This window comes from Saccharomycopsis crataegensis (genome assembly GCF_037102585.1).
Source record: "Saccharomycopsis crataegensis DNA, jcf7180000000085, whole genome shotgun sequence".
Classification (NCBI taxonomy): Eukaryota; Fungi; Ascomycota; class Saccharomycetes; order Ascoideales; family Saccharomycopsidaceae; genus Saccharomycopsis; species Saccharomycopsis crataegensis.
In genome coordinates this window covers 501,185-516,729 of record NW_027043830.1, presented here as the reverse complement: position 1 = coordinate 516,729, position 15,545 = coordinate 501,185, and the positions used below count along the sequence as shown (strand labels likewise).

The window sequence follows — 15,545 nt, the reverse complement described above, 5'->3', positions numbered from 1 at the left end:
TTGAGATATTTGTCCTCTAATTACTCAATTAAAGAAAAACTAAAAGGGGTGGTGATGGTCCTCTCTTGGTGCCGTTTCAGTCTCTTTTGTTTTTTTCTGCCAGGGATGTTTTTTTGGCAACCTGTGGTAACGAAGAATGAAGAACTATGCTTCAATAAACAAATTGGATATCGACAGTTGTCTACTAAGATATCACTATTATATAATTATCATTATTAGCATTATTACTATTATATACTGAAAAACTTGACCGTAAGGAACGACCTGCTATAAGGATAATAGCGACGCAGCGCGTTTAGCAAAATACAGGCGGTGCTGCGAATTTTTTATAATTTTCCACCGTCAATACAATAAGTGTATTTATTCTCTTGTGTAGTCAATGCTCGCCAACGGTCCATTCGCTATACCTTCACTCCTTCCCTCTCTATAGATCTGTTCAATAATAATACCGCTGCCTTCAAAATTACACGCACACACATACACACACATACACTCGTTACACTTCAAGTCCAACCTTACTAGCATTCCCATTGCCCAGGATCATTATGTTATCCAACAAGCTCAGAAAACGGCTAAACAACATCAGGAGTAATCCAGCATCCCCAGATGCTCTGCCCACTCCTTATCTGCCTCCTTTGAGCCTTGAGACAACCGACCTCTACTCAAACAAATACACAGACTTACCAGATCGTTCACCAGACGTTCGTACCGCTAATGATAATGCTGTGTTTCAATCTCCCAACATAGATAATAGCCCTTCTCCATTTGCGTCTCCTAGATTTGGCACAGAGGGCCATATTGTATCTCCTGAAGCTAATTCTAATACAATACCTTCTTCAACAGAGTCCCATGGCAGAACTTTAAAGCATAAAACATCGAAATTATTCAAAAGGACAACCTCGATGACTCTAGAAGGCATTACAAGTACCACCGACAAACTCAAAATGAGAAATAACAATAGCATCAGCAAAGTTCAGATTTCAGGACCTCAGAATTTCAAGCATTTATACCATATGGATACCACCGCCAATGATAGCGACAAAATGCACAGTCCTGATGACATGCAACAACCGGCACCACCTAGTTCACAAAAGGCTGGGTACAAGCCATCTCCAGCATCCATGTCATCATCTTTGTTTTCCGATGATTATATTCAAAGTGGTCAATACCCCGCCACTCCTAGCTCTCCAGTGTCTAGTGCCACCCCAGCTACAGGAGACCGTCGCGTGTCAGATAGACCCAACATCAATATCAACACTAAGAACGTCTCTTATTATACCTCCAAAACTTCTCCTACAAACTCTGCCAGCTCAATATTTGACAAAAATTCCCATACTCACAGAAACTTACGCACCAGCTCCAGTTTTTCCACCACCACTGGTAACAGCAGTGACCAAAAATTGGGAATTTCTCAGCCAATACGTGAGACCAATGCAGACCATGGTTCTTCTAAAACTTCTAACTCCTATGATAGTATTGATTCCAGTCGGATCGGTAATTTTGAATTTTCTAGTCCTTTCAATGACACAGACACAAATGAGAAAAACAAATCAACTTTGTCTTATCGATCCCGTCAAAATTCGACATCAAGTTTACTTTCGAATACTTCTAACATTCTGTCCCATAGCCGTCGTTTGCTTGTATCGGATTCAAAATTACAATACGAATCACCATCTGCAGCTTTGAGCCCTCAAGGCGCATTTCTCAAACATAACAAATTTCTTAACGATTCTACTCCGGTGCCAAATTTTGCCCCTCCTGCTCCTCCAGTACCTGCTTCCCCGGCTCATACCAATAGAAGTGAGGACTCTTCCAAGACTGTCATACCTCCGAAGACTGATGACCCAGAAACGTCAATTCTGCCAATAACTGGCGGCGTTGCTTATAAGGCACCAAAGCTAGATGATTTCATTTCCGACTCATCAGTTCCAAATAGCTTACATGGCGAGGGCAGCACGTTTTCGGGAGATAATAGTAGTGGTGGGTTATTTAATTCTGCAGGAACCCCAAATGAATCTTTGTCAGCTATTAATTCTGTCATAAATTTGGCTTCTTCCTCTATGTCTTCCTCAATTCAGGTGAATAATATTCAACCACCACCAGCTCGCCCACAACCAAGGAAATCCAAGTCATTTAAAAATTTAAAGAAATCGTTAAATAAACATATCCAATCAGTGGCTCTTCCTAGAAAAATTGGCTTCAAGCAAAGCAATGATTCAGTGAATAGTTTGGGATCTGATAAATCATTGACAGGATTTTCGCCAGAAGAAGATACCAACAACGCTCACAGCAAGCATATATCATTAGATTCCAATGCAATGGCAGAGACTTCTACAATTCTAAAGCATTTAAGTTTCGAACAAGGAATAAAAAGCTCGTTCGATATTGATTTTGATAAAGAAGTGAATTTCCGTGATGGTGACGCAAGCAACACCGATAAACAATCGATGAGATCATCATCACATCAAAGACAACAATCTTCGTTCAGCAGTGGTGTTAGAAGTCCTTCCAATATTGCGAATATGCATTCCTACGCGGATGAGGTACATCGGTCTCGTCATGGTACCATAACTTCTACCACTACCAGCAATTCTTCGTCAGGATTTTCTTATAATACTACCAAACCAGTTCCCGTTCCAACTGGCTCTGCAAGCTCTTCAATTCATGTGGCTGGTTCCAACAACCCTTCTCCAAGCAAAGATCCTTCTAAAGAGAAGCGGCGTTCAACGGTGTACATTCGTCAATCCTGGTTGAAAGATGAAGCATTGGCAATTTACAAAGATGGTGATATTGGTAGGCAGTTGGCAATTTTGAACGGTTCTCCTATACTCAATACCACTGGAGAATTTTCCCAGGCTAATCATAGTAATGAGAATACCCTACAAAATATAACAAGAAGTCGCGCCAACAGCACCCTAAGATCGACGGTGGGCGATATTTTGGAGGAAGATGAGACAAGCCCAAAGAGGAGCTTGGCAACAGAAGAATCGCTAGTTAGACCTTTTGTGGGCGGCGCTTCTATGAACAGCACGTTTGATGATTCATACAATGGCACAATTGTAGAGTCTACTGATTCTGGGGATAAAATAAGAGGAGAAATTGAAGATAACGAAGCAATCCCATTTGAGGCCACTACTGATCACGAAGTGCAAGGTACGGCATCTGGGTTCATGTTTAGCCGTCGTCGTTCGGAAACTGACTTAACAAATATTGCGATGTTGGAGCTTGAGGAGAAACCAATAGAAAGTGAATTGGATGAAACCACCAAAGAGACTCCAGAAGAAACTTTTCAATTCCCGCAACATCAAGAATCATCACCAGTGAAGGAGTTATCAGTAGATACCAGTTTTGCGAAAAACACAGCCGAAGCTTCTAGTGGTCCGGCAATTGAGTTCGCCAGTAAGGGTAAATCTATGGCAGATTTGAAAAGATTGACTCTTCATACTCCTTCTTACATACTAAAGGACAAATCACCGTTATCCAAGTCTGCGAAAAACAATCAAGAAGCTGACGAATTAGATGATCTTCCTTCCCCTACTTTACCAATACCGGATGATGATAAGAGAACTTCTCCAACCAATACATCATTCAACCCTCCTTCGCTCTCAACAATGGCATTGGAATCCCCTTCGAACTCTCCTACCGCAAACCAAATCAGCTTCGTTTACTCCAAAAACTTGAACCTTCCTACACCAAAGAAGTTTGGTCACAATAGAAATATTAGTGTTGCCTCTTCGATATACTCCAATGGTACTGGGGGTCTTTCAGTTCCTAATGCCGGTGATATCAATAACTCTTCGCATTCCAGGTCATCCAGTATGTATAATAATGAAGCGCTTGTGGCAAGTGCAGATGATTTGCTTGTGAACAAATCACGAATTGAGAATGGCTCGAGCTTGAATGGAAATACTTTGGAATTGGATTCTGTGCCTCCAGTGGTGCCTTTAGGTATTGGTAAAGGGAAGAAAAAGTTGACTGTCGATAGAAATAGTTATATTCAGTTCAACTTTAACAAGTTTGAGGATTTCAAAGCTCATTTTAATGAAGTTGAGGAGTAGGTGTGTTGTGATGTGATGTATTTATGTATTTTTGTTTTCTTCTTTCTTAGTAAATTACTTGTTTTTTTTTTTTGGTTTTTTTTGGTTTATATTATTGGTTATTTTATTTTCTGTCATCTTGAGGTTTCATTGATGTTATCCTTTTGGCTTATTTTGAGATCGTAAATTAGTTTATATTAAAATGTACAAATATTTATCTCTACAATTATTCTCTCTACTGTTTCGTATCTAATGATATTTACTGAAAATCTCACTCATATTTAATGCTGAAATCGTGCCAAAGATCGATTCTGGATCTATTTCTTGTTGTCTCAATAAAGTTTGCTTAACTATAGGAGATTTACACCATTCAGACTGAATGTCCTTTGTAAGTAAATCGTCATCGCTACCTTGTAATTCCGGTAAAGTTGCATCGATAGGAGCCTGGAGAGATTTTTTTCTAATACCAAACATTATTGGTTTTGGGCTTGAAGGCTTGATTGTATCAATAGAAATTTTTGAGAATTTAGTACTTCCGATGTTTCTCATCCTATCATTCATATTCAGGCATTTATTTTTATTCTTAAAAGCTCCTTTGCCTAAACTTATAGTTTCAATATCAGGTGTAGAGATAGTCCTGTTCCATGGCATAGCGCTCCCCTTACAAGTTCTTGGCTTTCTTAGAGCTGAATTTTTGAAGGTGGGGATCTTTGAAAAGCTGCTTTGATTTAAAGATATGGAAACTCGAGTATCGAATGTACTGTCAATCTTACCAAGTCTCAATTTGGCTGACTTCATGAGAGAAATTCTTTTGAGGGGCTTCAAAGTACACCTTTTTTCATTTTTGTTTAATAAATTTTCTGTACAACTTGTGTTTTTTCTATTTGCCTCAATATCACTTTTCTTCATTCTTTGGCTTGAACAGATATACAATTTTTTCTCATATTCATTTACCATTTGTTCCGTCTTTAATGCTTTTGATCTAGTATTTGCATTCACTTCTTCAACTTTATTATTATGGCATTGTGCTTTATTTGATTTTTCAATATCCAAAATATCATTTGTAGAAAGATTTTTCACCTTTGTCTCTCTGAAGTTCTTACAGTTTCCCTGATCAATATCCTTCTTTTTTGAATTTTCTTGGGCTGTCCATGAGACTTCGCGTAACAGTGGGGAATCATCTAGACTTTTTGCTTTCATTATTTTGGCGTGCCTTTTCAAAATGCTTTCAGAAGATATATGTTCTTGAAAATTTCCCCTAGGAAATAGTGAGGATTTGCAATCACTTCTGGATGCACTAAGTTTTTTCTTTATTTCTGGTTTGCTACCAAAGGATGAATTAAAACTCAACGACCCACTCTCTAAATCGACTTTCTCTTCAGCTTCTTTTATTTTTGCTTTGATTAATGGGTCCTCTTTAATCAACCGCTGCGTTTTTGAAATGCCAGCGGTATTTATTGCAGCGCCTAAAGCTTTCAAGCATCTAGACTCAGCATTTTCTCGGATATTATTTTCTTTTGCTTCAGATTCTATGATAGGTTTTACAATAGTATTAGGATCTTTATTTTTGAGAATATCTTTTGATTCAATTTTTCTGTCTTCTGGGTTAGGGGAATACTTCTCAACATCACAAAACACTTTGACTTTTTGTTTCTCAGTGCTTGGACCATTTTTGATTTGATTATTGTCCAGGCGCTTCTCATCGCCCATTTTTATAATTTCTAACATCTCTCTATTAAGCCATTGAACGTTATGTTCCACAATATTTGAAAAACTAACCAATTGGTTCAAAGTCTCTTGATTCATCACCTTCAATTCTGTGGTAATCCACTTTGTTGAACCAGCTACTACCAATTCTTGCTGTTGAGTTTTCTCCCTGAGATTCACAAACCAAAAAACTTCCATTTCGCCCAGATGTAAAAATTTAATTATACAAAGCTCAAGAATGAGAAATAAAAGGAACAAAAAAGCTAAAAAAGATCGTGAAATTTTTGGACATGCAGGATTAGTAAATTATATAAGGGGAAAAAGAAAAAAAAAACAGCTTTTGATTTCTGTGAAGTTACAAAAACACAAAATATGCAAGTGAGCCTATAAAGACATACAAAGAATTAGATTAAATATCAAAAATTAAAGATTTTCGTTGACAAGAAAAATCAGCCAAAAAGCTTGATGTCATCGTTTGCAAGCGCTTCTTCTTCCGCTTTTGTTGCTTCTTCAACTTTCTCATCGTCTCTGTCTTCATCATCATCTTCATTCATGTTGATTTTTTGGCCAAGCAAGCCGGCAAAAAATTCATCAATTTGATAGTCATCCCATCTGCCAGCTTCAAACTTTGGTGCCATGTAGTTTTGAAGTTGTTCTTGCACTTTATAGTTAAGTTTACGGCCTTTTGAAGCCTTGGTATCCACATTCTTTTTGAATTTGTTGACTTTAGACAATGTGATAATGTTTGCCTCACTTGTTGACGCAGAATTGCTCACCTTTTTGTCAATAAGGTCCCTTAATAAAAGTCTGTAAAAATCTTCATCATCGAAAATCTTATCGTTTTCTTGGAGTAATGGATCGAACGCAGCCTTTTTAGTAGATGAGTCTGATTCTGGCGGTACGTATCCCAAAGGTTTAACATTTCTTCTATTCAATTTTGTTCTTTTCAATAATCTTTCCATATTAGACAAATTATTTTCTACTTGGACCGCGGCAGTTTGGTTAACAGCCTTGAATTTGGAGGCATTTAAAGCAGCGGATCCTGAGGCCGATTGAACTTTTTGAGACCATTTAGTCAAAACGGCGTTTCTGTACACTTGCAAAGTATTATCCAAGACTTCAGATTCCTGCAAATACGAGTCTAAAGATCTCTTCTTGTTGTTCATCTCCTTATCCTGTTTGACAATTTTATCCTTTTTGTACATGGCAAGTCTCAACTCGAGAACAGCATCCATCAAAGAAAATAAAGCCGATTCGGTTTTTTTAATATATTTCTCAGTTTTTTCATCACTAAATTTCTTGACATTTTCTGCTGTTTGTGGGAATTGATTATAAGTGCTCAAACCTTTGTGGAACTTGATTCGTGAGTCAACTATCGAATCATAGAGAGACTGTTGCTGTAAAACAAAGTGACCCTTGAGGGAGTCTGATTGAGCTGCATCGGAAATTCTGGTGATATTTTTTTACTTTCAGTATTCATTAATGCCTTAATCTTATCTCTTTTGTGTTCATCGCCTTCATCATTATGGTCCTCCTCATCATCCGACTGCTCTTGTTCTTCGTCGCTAGACTCTGCACTCAAGTCAACCCCTGAATCGCTTTCTTCACCTTCTTCGTTATTATCTTCACTTTCATTGTCGTCAGATTCATTGTCTTCAGATGCATTTTCATCAATATTATTCCCTACTGATCCGTACAAATCTTTTCTGCTAATGGTATCCCCTTTATACTTTGCGTCATTGACATTCAACTCATCCTTTCTCAATTTACTCTTACTCATCTTCACATAATGTTGTTTCTTGAGTTCATCATCTTCATCTCCAGAACTTTGGTTATTTTCATCATCATCAGCATCAATTCTTTCACTATCCTCGATATCGTAGTCGAATGTTTGGGGCTTCAAGAGATCAGCAAACTCTTGAGATAAAGTCTTCTTTTTAGCCATTTTCCTTTGAATAAGTCAATAATATCAATATGTATAGAAGATATATTTACATTTATGGTACGGGATGAGCTCTGAAAAATTTTTTTTAATGTATTACCCCCGGAGACCCCGAGAGTCACATGATATGAACCCCTCGGTAATATATCATCACAAATGAATTGGTAGAGGAAATCGGTGGTGAATAATCACAACTTTATCTACGTTCTTCGTGCCAAACAGGAAGGAAGGTCCCCACTCTCCCCATATATATATCATAGAAAGAAATGAAAATTGTAATCCAGAAGGTCACCAGGGCATCTGTTACTGTTGAGAATCAGGTCATATCCTCGTAAGTCTTTCTTATCTACTCCCGCTTATCAGAAAGATGCACGGACTAACCAGATCTTATTAGCATTCAGAAGGGTCTTATGCTTCTTGTGGGTATTAGTGTCAACGATACAAAGGAAGACGCCGACAAACTTTGCAAGAAGGTGGTTAACTTACGATTATTTGAGGATGAAGTCGACGGCAAGTTTTGGAAGAAAAGCGTCAAGGAGATCAACGGGGAAATCTTATCGGTATCGCAGTTCACCTTGATGGCGAAAACACGGAAGGGAACTAAACCTGACTTTCATTTGGCACAAAAGGGGGAAATTGCTAAAGAATTGTATGATTACTTTCTAGGGCTTATGAGAAGTGAGGTTGGTGAAAATAACGTTAAAGATGGCCAATTTGGGGCGATGATGGATGTCAGTTTGAACAACGACGGGCCAGTAACAATATTACTAGACTCTCAGGAAAATAAATAGATATAATAGATCCAATTACACCGTAATACCGCTAAAATCTGTATTGAATAACCCCATTGATTCGTAAGAAACCTGGGGCCAGTTTGGTTATGATGCCCTGGCAAAGGGAAAATTTTTTTTTTTTTTTTTTTCTAAAACTTTTTGGGGGAAAACGTTCAGAAGGTGTGGTGGTGATGAGAGGCTATTTGTTTTGTATTTAGCTATTCATTATATTTATAAATAGAGTCATGTCTACTGTTATTGGTATTAACTTTGGTAACTCTGCCTCATCTATTGCGGTCGCTACTGCTGACGGGAAAGCCGACATTATCGCTAACCAAGATGGTGAACGTTCCATCCCAACTGCCTTGGCTTATGCTGGCGAAGACGAATACTATGGTGGTCAAGCCCTTGCCCAATTGTTGAGAAACCCAACCAATACTATTATTGGATTCAGAGACTACTTGGGTGTTCCTTTTGAAAAGATCGACCCAACCTCTGCCGGTAACGGTGCCAAACCTTTCAACTTGGACGGAAAAGTTGGTTACAAGATCAAGAGATCCGAGGATAAAGAAGAAATCCTCACCATCGACGAAGTCGTTTCCAGACACTTGACTCAATTGAAGCTTTCCGCTGAAGACTTCATTGGTTCTTCCATAGATGGTGTTGTCATTGGTATTCCAACTAACTTTAATGAAGAACAACAAAAAGCTTTGGTAGCAGCCTCTGAAAAAGCTGGCATGAAGGTCCTTCAATTGATCAAGGAACCATCTGCTGCTTTGCTTGCTTATACCACTAACGTCAACGAATTGGCCAAGGACAAATTGTACGTTGTTGCTGACTTTGGTGGTCTTAGATCAGACGCCGCCGTCATTGCCGTCAGAAGTGGTATCATGACCATTTTGGAAACTGCCCACGACTACGAATTGGGTGGTGCTAAGATCGATAGTGCTTTGGCTGAATATTTCGCCAAGGAATTCGAAAAGAAATTCAAGTCTAACCCAAGAAACAACCACAAATCTATCACTAAATTGCAAGCTGCTACCATCACCACCAAGAAAACTTTGTCTAACGTCACCACCGCCACCATTTCTATCGACTCTTTGAACGATGGTTACGACTTCCACTCTACTATCAATAGAATGCGTTTCGACCTCGCTGCCAGAAGTGTCGCCTCTCAAATGACCACCTTTGTCGAAAACATTGTCAAGAAGGCCGGTTACGATACTTTAGACATTGACGAAATCTTGTTGGTCGGTGGTACTTCCTTCGTTCCAAAGATTGCTGCCAACTTGGAAGCCGTTTTCCCAGAATCTGTCAAAATTATTTCTCCAGCCACTCCAAAGGCTATTGATCCAGTCGATTTGATTGCCAGAGGTGCTGCTTTGCAAGCTTCTATGATTGAATCATTCGACGAAGCCGAAGTGAAGGAAGCTTTGCAACCAGTTATCGTTAACACCCCACATTTGACCAAGGCATTGGGTATTCTTGATGCCGAAGGTAAATTTGTTCAAATTTTGAGATCCGAAGCTGCCACCCCAGTCAGACGTTCAATTAAGGTTGCTGCTCCAAAGGGCGATGCCTTGATCTCCATTTACGAAGCTGAAAGAGACATTAAGGAAACCACTGTCGAACAAGCTCCAAAGGAAGAAAAAGAAGAAGATGACGAAGAATCAGACTGGTCTGATGATGAAGATGACGAACCGGAAATTATTAGAGAAAAGATTTTCGTTCCAAAGGCCAAGATTGCCGACTTGGTAGTGAAGGATGTGAGCGAAGGTGCTACCATTGAAATTACCATTGATATCAACAAGAATAACGAATTACAAGTTTTTGCTAGAGAAGACAAACCAGATGCCACTGTCACTAAAGTGAAAATCTAAGATTGCTTAATTGTATATTGACAATATTATAACTTATTTTCTGATCATTTTGTTTGTTTTTCTTTTTCATAATCCATTGATAGAAATTAAAAGAAAGAATAAATATGTTGTAAGTCTATATCAAGTGAGTCGAGGATGAAGTGCCATATAATATACTTTCTACCATTTCTATTTTGATTTTTATCAATATTTCATTGACAATTGGATTTCCTTTAGCCTAGTTTTTGCGGCTGAAAGTTTTAATAATAGATGTATAAGTTGTGCAAAACTCTCTTGAGTTGTGTTCAAATCTTTGGGCACCAACCCACCATTGAACATTCTTATTGGATTCTGTTTCTTCAATTCTAATTTCATAGCATCGACTTGCCTGGATATTTCGTCCTTGAGATCCTTTTTCCCCTTCTCTTTTTCTTCTTTTGATCTATTTTTCAATCTTGATTTATTATCATCCGCTAACACCAGCTTTTTAATTGAAGAGACATTTTTCTTTAATTCTTCGGTGACGGCTGCTTCATCAAACTCCAAGCCATCAACCAACTTCCACCCATCTTTCTCACACAGGACCGTTAAAGTTGCTTTTCTATCACGATAATCGTAGAAGTCGCGGCCAAATTTCTTGGTTCTTACCCCGTGGCTGGAAATATTAGCTCTTGTCAATGAGAAAAAGGCATCCGATGCCTTCTTGTTGATTTCGTTGGTCAATTGATATGTTTCGTCCAAAACCGAAAAATATTCCTCGATATGCGACGTCGCTTTACGAGAAGAACCATCTGTCGGAATCTTTATTAGATCGTCCATTCTGTCTTGCAATGATAATTTTCCTTAGTTTTTGCCCCAAATGATAAAATAATTGGACATCAAGAGTTACCATCGAAAAAAAAAACCTTATGGGCACGCACAGGAGAATCGTAATTTTTATGTGACGGGACAGATCAGGCTCCCCTTTTTAAAGACGGCATAGATAGTTTGACATGTCCTAATTTGAATTTAATTGCCAAAGAATCGTGTACCGGCAGTATATTTACACGAGATAATCTGATAGTTACCCACTGTTGCACTTTACTTTGAACTTCTTACTTTTTGGGATTGATTGCCTGTCAAAGAGAACTTAACTAACTGAGTTACACACGTTTTGCAACATTATGGATTCAATGGAAATTGATAAACTTCTATACAAAACTGAGGATGTCGTATTATTCGACATTCCACCGCCTCGAAAAGAGGATGGTTTTAAACATAACATATCTCGGTGGGATCTTGATGTGAAGCCATTGTGGAAAGGTGTGTTGGAAATTCATGAAGTTGAGCTGCTAGAGGACTATGCCGATATAAATCCTTTTGCTACCCAGAGCCCACCAAAAAGCAAAGACCCCAAAGAACTTCTTAAATTATGGATAATATTGAAAAATCCTGGAGATGATAGTGAATTTGCCAAAATTCCAAAATTATCGTCTTTAGATAGCAATGATTTGAGCATAATTCCTACGGATTCGTCAAAGGTTTATGCGGTGTTTCCAGAAATCGATGGTGATGTCCAGATTGAAATTAATAACGTAAAACAAGGAAAAAAAGATGCCAAAACCGGTAGTAATAGCAATATCAAACGTATTGGTATGGGGTTGAAATTTCCTAGCTCCTACGAGGCCAGCAATTTCAGCATGTATTTGAATGCGTTTGAAAAGGATTTCAAGGTTTTTGAAGAGGCAATGTTAGATGAGTTGCGTGAGGCTGAAGAGGCAAAAAATAACGAAACATTATCCAGTAAAGGAGCTCCTGAAGATGAAAAAGTATCTAATGAGACGATCGATGTACTAAATGACAAGTTTTATGATATTAGCATGAAAGATGATTGTCAAACCAAAAGCACAGCAAGTAAATTTGAAAGTGAAAGTGATGATAGTGACGACGACTTTGGTGATTTTATGGAAGTGTCCAATAAATAGTGAAAATCAGTTTAGTTTCCATTAATCTCTGACATGATTCCTCTTTTGGTAAAAGTTTTTACAAAAGATTTATCCTGTTTTTTTCTATTTTCTTCTTCCTTTTTTTTTTTTGATTTATATATATAGATATATATTTCTATATTTTACATAGCCGAACTGTTTTTCTTTTATTGTTTTTGAATTAAATATTCATATACACATTTCTAATAAACTGGTATCATTTCATCCGCTTTTCTCTTTAAGTACTGACTCTAGTGGTTCTTCTGCTTCTACATCCACATCAACTCCATAATCGGTTAACTTCTCCCCCATGTTATTTATCCATTCCTTTCTATTCAAATCTTTTCTGCTTTTAAAAATGTAGGATTCTTTAGCATCATGGTCCACCTCAGGCTCGAAATCGAGTTCTTCAATAACTTGGTGCCCACCATCTGGAGGCCAAGGCAACCCGAGCTGATCTTCTTCTAATAAATCTGTTTTTGCAAAAAGTATGCCATCACCTTTGGGCCCAGTCCAAGGTAGTAGCCAAAGCCAAGGATAATTCAACTGGTCTACAATATTATTCCAAAATCCTATGTCATAAGGGAAGACAATATCATCAATGGAAAATAACCAATGATCCGATTTTTTTGCGGCATCACTGTCATTATAATAGAAATATTGTTCGGCCCTAATGGATTTTAATTTTGGCATGGGTTTCCCGTGTAAATTCTGATAGTTATTTCTAATTCTATGCCAAAACCTCTCACTTCGTAGCTGAGATTCCACTCTTTCCCATTCCCATGTTTCAATTTGTGACATTCCTGAAGTAATATGAATCATGCATTTTAAGGTCAATAACCCCACAGATAAAAATACAAACCCATCCATCATAATTAGTATCATCAAAAAAACTAACTCTGACTTTCTAAACATATAAGCAGGATAATTTCTTTCTTCCCAAAATTGCCACCCTCTTTTGAATAATTCAACAAACACAAACCCGGTGGTAAAATCGACCCAAAACAAGAATCTCATGAAATGAGGCATATTTTTATATCCCACACAATTTGCAGTCCACGGACAGTGATGATCCATCTTTAATACACATTTCTTGCAAGTTTTGCAATGATGGGTTCTTTCTGGTTTGTAAGCTTCGCATTTCTTGCACCATCTTTTCCATTCTCCTGACACTGACTTATAGTCGCTTGGTGCCTGACCCGGGTCTTTCTTGATGGCAATATAATATGATATCCAAATCATGGCGAGAAAACATTCAAAGAGAATTTGTTTCTTGGTTGAGAAGTAGTGTTTGAAGATAAAGAAGTGGGCGCTATGACCTATGAACTCAATAAGGCATGCTGGTACCTATTTTTTTTTTCTATGTTAGAATTGAGGCAAGTAACTATCATATTTCGAGATTAACGTACTATAACCCCTAACGCGGGATGAGGGAGTTTGATTCCCATGTTGCACTCGTGCCTTCCTGGTGTCAACGGAGATGTTATTCGAATCGATAATTCGGCTTTTTATGCGCATCACCAAAAAATGTTACCCCCATTATGAGAACAAGCGATAAGAATCATTAGGGCAAGAGTTTTAATACAAGGTCCCACAATTTAATTTTTTTTTTCTTTAAACCTTTGGGAATGTTTTATAGGGCACAAAAAAATATCTACACAAAAAGTAAATGAAAAATTCCAGTTGGTACTATATGAAATATGAAGAAAATAAAATACATGTGTGTCCTTGGCTATATAAAACTGCGGAAAGCAGAGAGAGCCTGTGCTAAAAATCAAAACGAAAAAACAAAAACAACAATGAAAAAACAAAAAAGCAAAAAGAAATATCATTTTCAACAGTGAAATAAATATATGTATACATATCTTTGCTAATAATTCTAAGATATAACATCGAATCCTGCTTTGACAATAGGATTAGAATTCTCTTTCCCATATTTGTGGGTTTTCAAGCCACTAAAGCCGCTGACTTCATCAGGCATTTCCATATTGTTAATTTCGTAATACAAAGGAATGCAGCTATCATCCAGCCAGTTATAATCATATTCTGGTGAGCAATCACATTCCAATTTTTCTCTGATTTCTGCATTTATCGGACACTGGCCATTTGGCGAGTGATAATACCCAGTATTATCAACATAATGGACTTGATCCTTATCCAAAAGGAATGCTGCTGCCATAGTATGAATAGGAGCATCACCCCATCTTTCGTAATAAATTCCTCCCGAGTAGTCAATATACTCGAAAAAATCTTCATACGCTTCAGTTCTGTAAAAATCCATATCACCAATCTCAAAATTACTCCAGAAATGACACATATTGAAAGTTTCACCTTCATCGTCTGTTAAAAGCTCGGAGTTATTGTCATCTGAAACATATTGGGGGTAAGAGGTGGTAAAATTCTGGACCACCGACCACAAGCTAAGTACCGTTGTATGGATTTCGTAAGGTGCCATGGTAAAGCCATATACTTTATTATTGCTTTCCATGTATTTGAAGAGATCATAGTCGATATTACAGTTGAACAGAATGTCTGGTTCCACTCTCCAATAGTACCTATACTTTTGCATTGCTGGAAGCTTATAGAAAAACCCAGAATTAAATCGACACATGTGTCTATAGGATTCCAGATTCCCATATTTGATATTATCAGCCTCCATTTGGTCTCGAACATCAGCGGCCAAATCTTGATCTATCCAAGATGGATAACTCCAGAATTCTTTTGGGATCTTGACATAGGTAGGATTTCCTGATACCGCCCCTGAAGTTAACTGGATAAATTCTTGAGTGAATGTTTCATCATTGGCAAACACCCAGTCGTAATGATAGTTATGGTTGAACCGTTCTTCCACACTTCTGATGGCACTAAGAATACCTTTGAGGTCATCATTTCTTGCCAAAGTGAAAAAAGTAGCGTTAGATCGTTCGTAGTCAAATACTGTCTCCTGTAACTCGACTCCAAGTTCTTCGTCCAACTCCTTTATTGAGTCGTTAATATATTCTTCTTCTTCACTGGGTTGTTTGACTCCAGATTCCACAATTTGAATGGTAGAATTAGAGGGTCCTCCAAACTGATATACCGAGAAGGACACTAACGCCAATATCCCCAATAGTACGATGATCCTTCTTCTGAAGAAGAGCGGAGTTTTTGCTTTAGTCTTGATCCGCAAAGAACGTCCGTTCATCTGTGTTGATAGTAATAATGAATAATAATAATGAATAATAAATAGTCTGTTAATTAATATATGCCTTTTGATCTAAACA

The 15,545-nt window shown here is 37.8% G+C and overlaps 9 protein-coding genes across 9 annotated transcripts; 4 read left to right on the top strand and 5 right to left on the bottom strand. All coding sequences in view use genetic code 12, as the record gives it.

The window, feature by feature from the left end:
• Nucleotides 1-545: 545 nt before the first annotated feature.
• Nucleotides 546-4,058, top strand: DASC09_049590 (uncharacterized protein; the record flags this gene model as incomplete). Its single annotated transcript, XM_064998558.1, has 1 exon — nt 546-4,058. One exon carries the CDS (start codon nt 546-548, stop codon nt 4,056-4,058), a length of 3,513 nt encoding a protein of 1,170 aa, XP_064854630.1.
• Nucleotides 4,059-4,286: 228 nt separating this feature from the next.
• DASC09_049580 (INCENP ARK-binding domain-containing protein) lies at nt 4,287-5,942 on the bottom strand (the record flags this gene model as incomplete). Its single annotated transcript, XM_064998557.1, has 1 exon — nt 4,287-5,942. One exon carries the CDS (start codon nt 5,940-5,942, stop codon nt 4,287-4,289), a length of 1,656 nt encoding a protein of 551 aa, XP_064854629.1.
• Nucleotides 5,943-6,193: 251 nt separating this feature from the next.
• BFR2 (rRNA-processing protein BFR2) lies at nt 6,194-7,689 on the bottom strand (the record flags this gene model as incomplete). The annotated part of the gene is made up of 2 exons (XM_064998556.1): nt 6,194-7,179; nt 7,212-7,689. 2 exons carry the CDS (start codon nt 7,687-7,689, stop codon nt 6,194-6,196), a joined length of 1,464 nt encoding a protein of 487 aa, XP_064854628.1.
• Nucleotides 7,690-7,952: 263 nt separating this feature from the next.
• DTD1 (D-tyrosyl-tRNA(Tyr) deacylase) lies at nt 7,953-8,477 on the top strand (the record flags this gene model as incomplete). Its single annotated transcript, XM_064998555.1, has 2 exons — nt 7,953-8,017; nt 8,081-8,477. 2 exons carry the CDS (start codon nt 7,953-7,955, stop codon nt 8,475-8,477), a joined length of 462 nt encoding a protein of 153 aa, XP_064854627.1.
• A 227-nt stretch (nt 8,478-8,704) lies between these two features.
• Nucleotides 8,705-10,339, top strand: SSZ1 (ribosome-associated complex protein SSZ1; the record flags this gene model as incomplete). The annotated part of the gene is made up of 1 exon (XM_064998554.1): nt 8,705-10,339. The coding sequence occupies one exon, from the start codon at nt 8,705-8,707 to the stop codon at nt 10,337-10,339; it is 1,635 nt and encodes a 544-aa protein (XP_064854626.1).
• Nucleotides 10,340-10,522: 183 nt separating this feature from the next.
• Nucleotides 10,523-11,137, bottom strand: DASC09_049540 (uncharacterized protein; the record flags this gene model as incomplete). Its single annotated transcript, XM_064998553.1, has 1 exon — nt 10,523-11,137. One exon carries the CDS (start codon nt 11,135-11,137, stop codon nt 10,523-10,525), a length of 615 nt encoding a protein of 204 aa, XP_064854625.1.
• A 344-nt stretch (nt 11,138-11,481) lies between these two features.
• Nucleotides 11,482-12,282, top strand: DASC09_049530 (uncharacterized protein; the record flags this gene model as incomplete). Its single annotated transcript, XM_064998552.1, has 1 exon — nt 11,482-12,282. The coding sequence occupies one exon, from the start codon at nt 11,482-11,484 to the stop codon at nt 12,280-12,282; it is 801 nt and encodes a 266-aa protein (XP_064854624.1).
• A 222-nt stretch (nt 12,283-12,504) lies between these two features.
• PFA4 (palmitoyltransferase PFA4) lies at nt 12,505-13,730 on the bottom strand (the record flags this gene model as incomplete). The annotated part of the gene is made up of 2 exons (XM_064998551.1): nt 12,505-13,629; nt 13,692-13,730. The coding sequence occupies 2 exons, from the start codon at nt 13,728-13,730 to the stop codon at nt 12,505-12,507; spliced, it is 1,164 nt and encodes a 387-aa protein (XP_064854623.1).
• A 431-nt stretch (nt 13,731-14,161) lies between these two features.
• Nucleotides 14,162-15,466, bottom strand: DASC09_049510 (glycosyltransferase family 15 protein; the record flags this gene model as incomplete). The annotated part of the gene is made up of 1 exon (XM_064998550.1): nt 14,162-15,466. One exon carries the CDS (start codon nt 15,464-15,466, stop codon nt 14,162-14,164), a length of 1,305 nt encoding a protein of 434 aa, XP_064854622.1.
• Nucleotides 15,467-15,545: the final 79 nt, after the last annotated feature.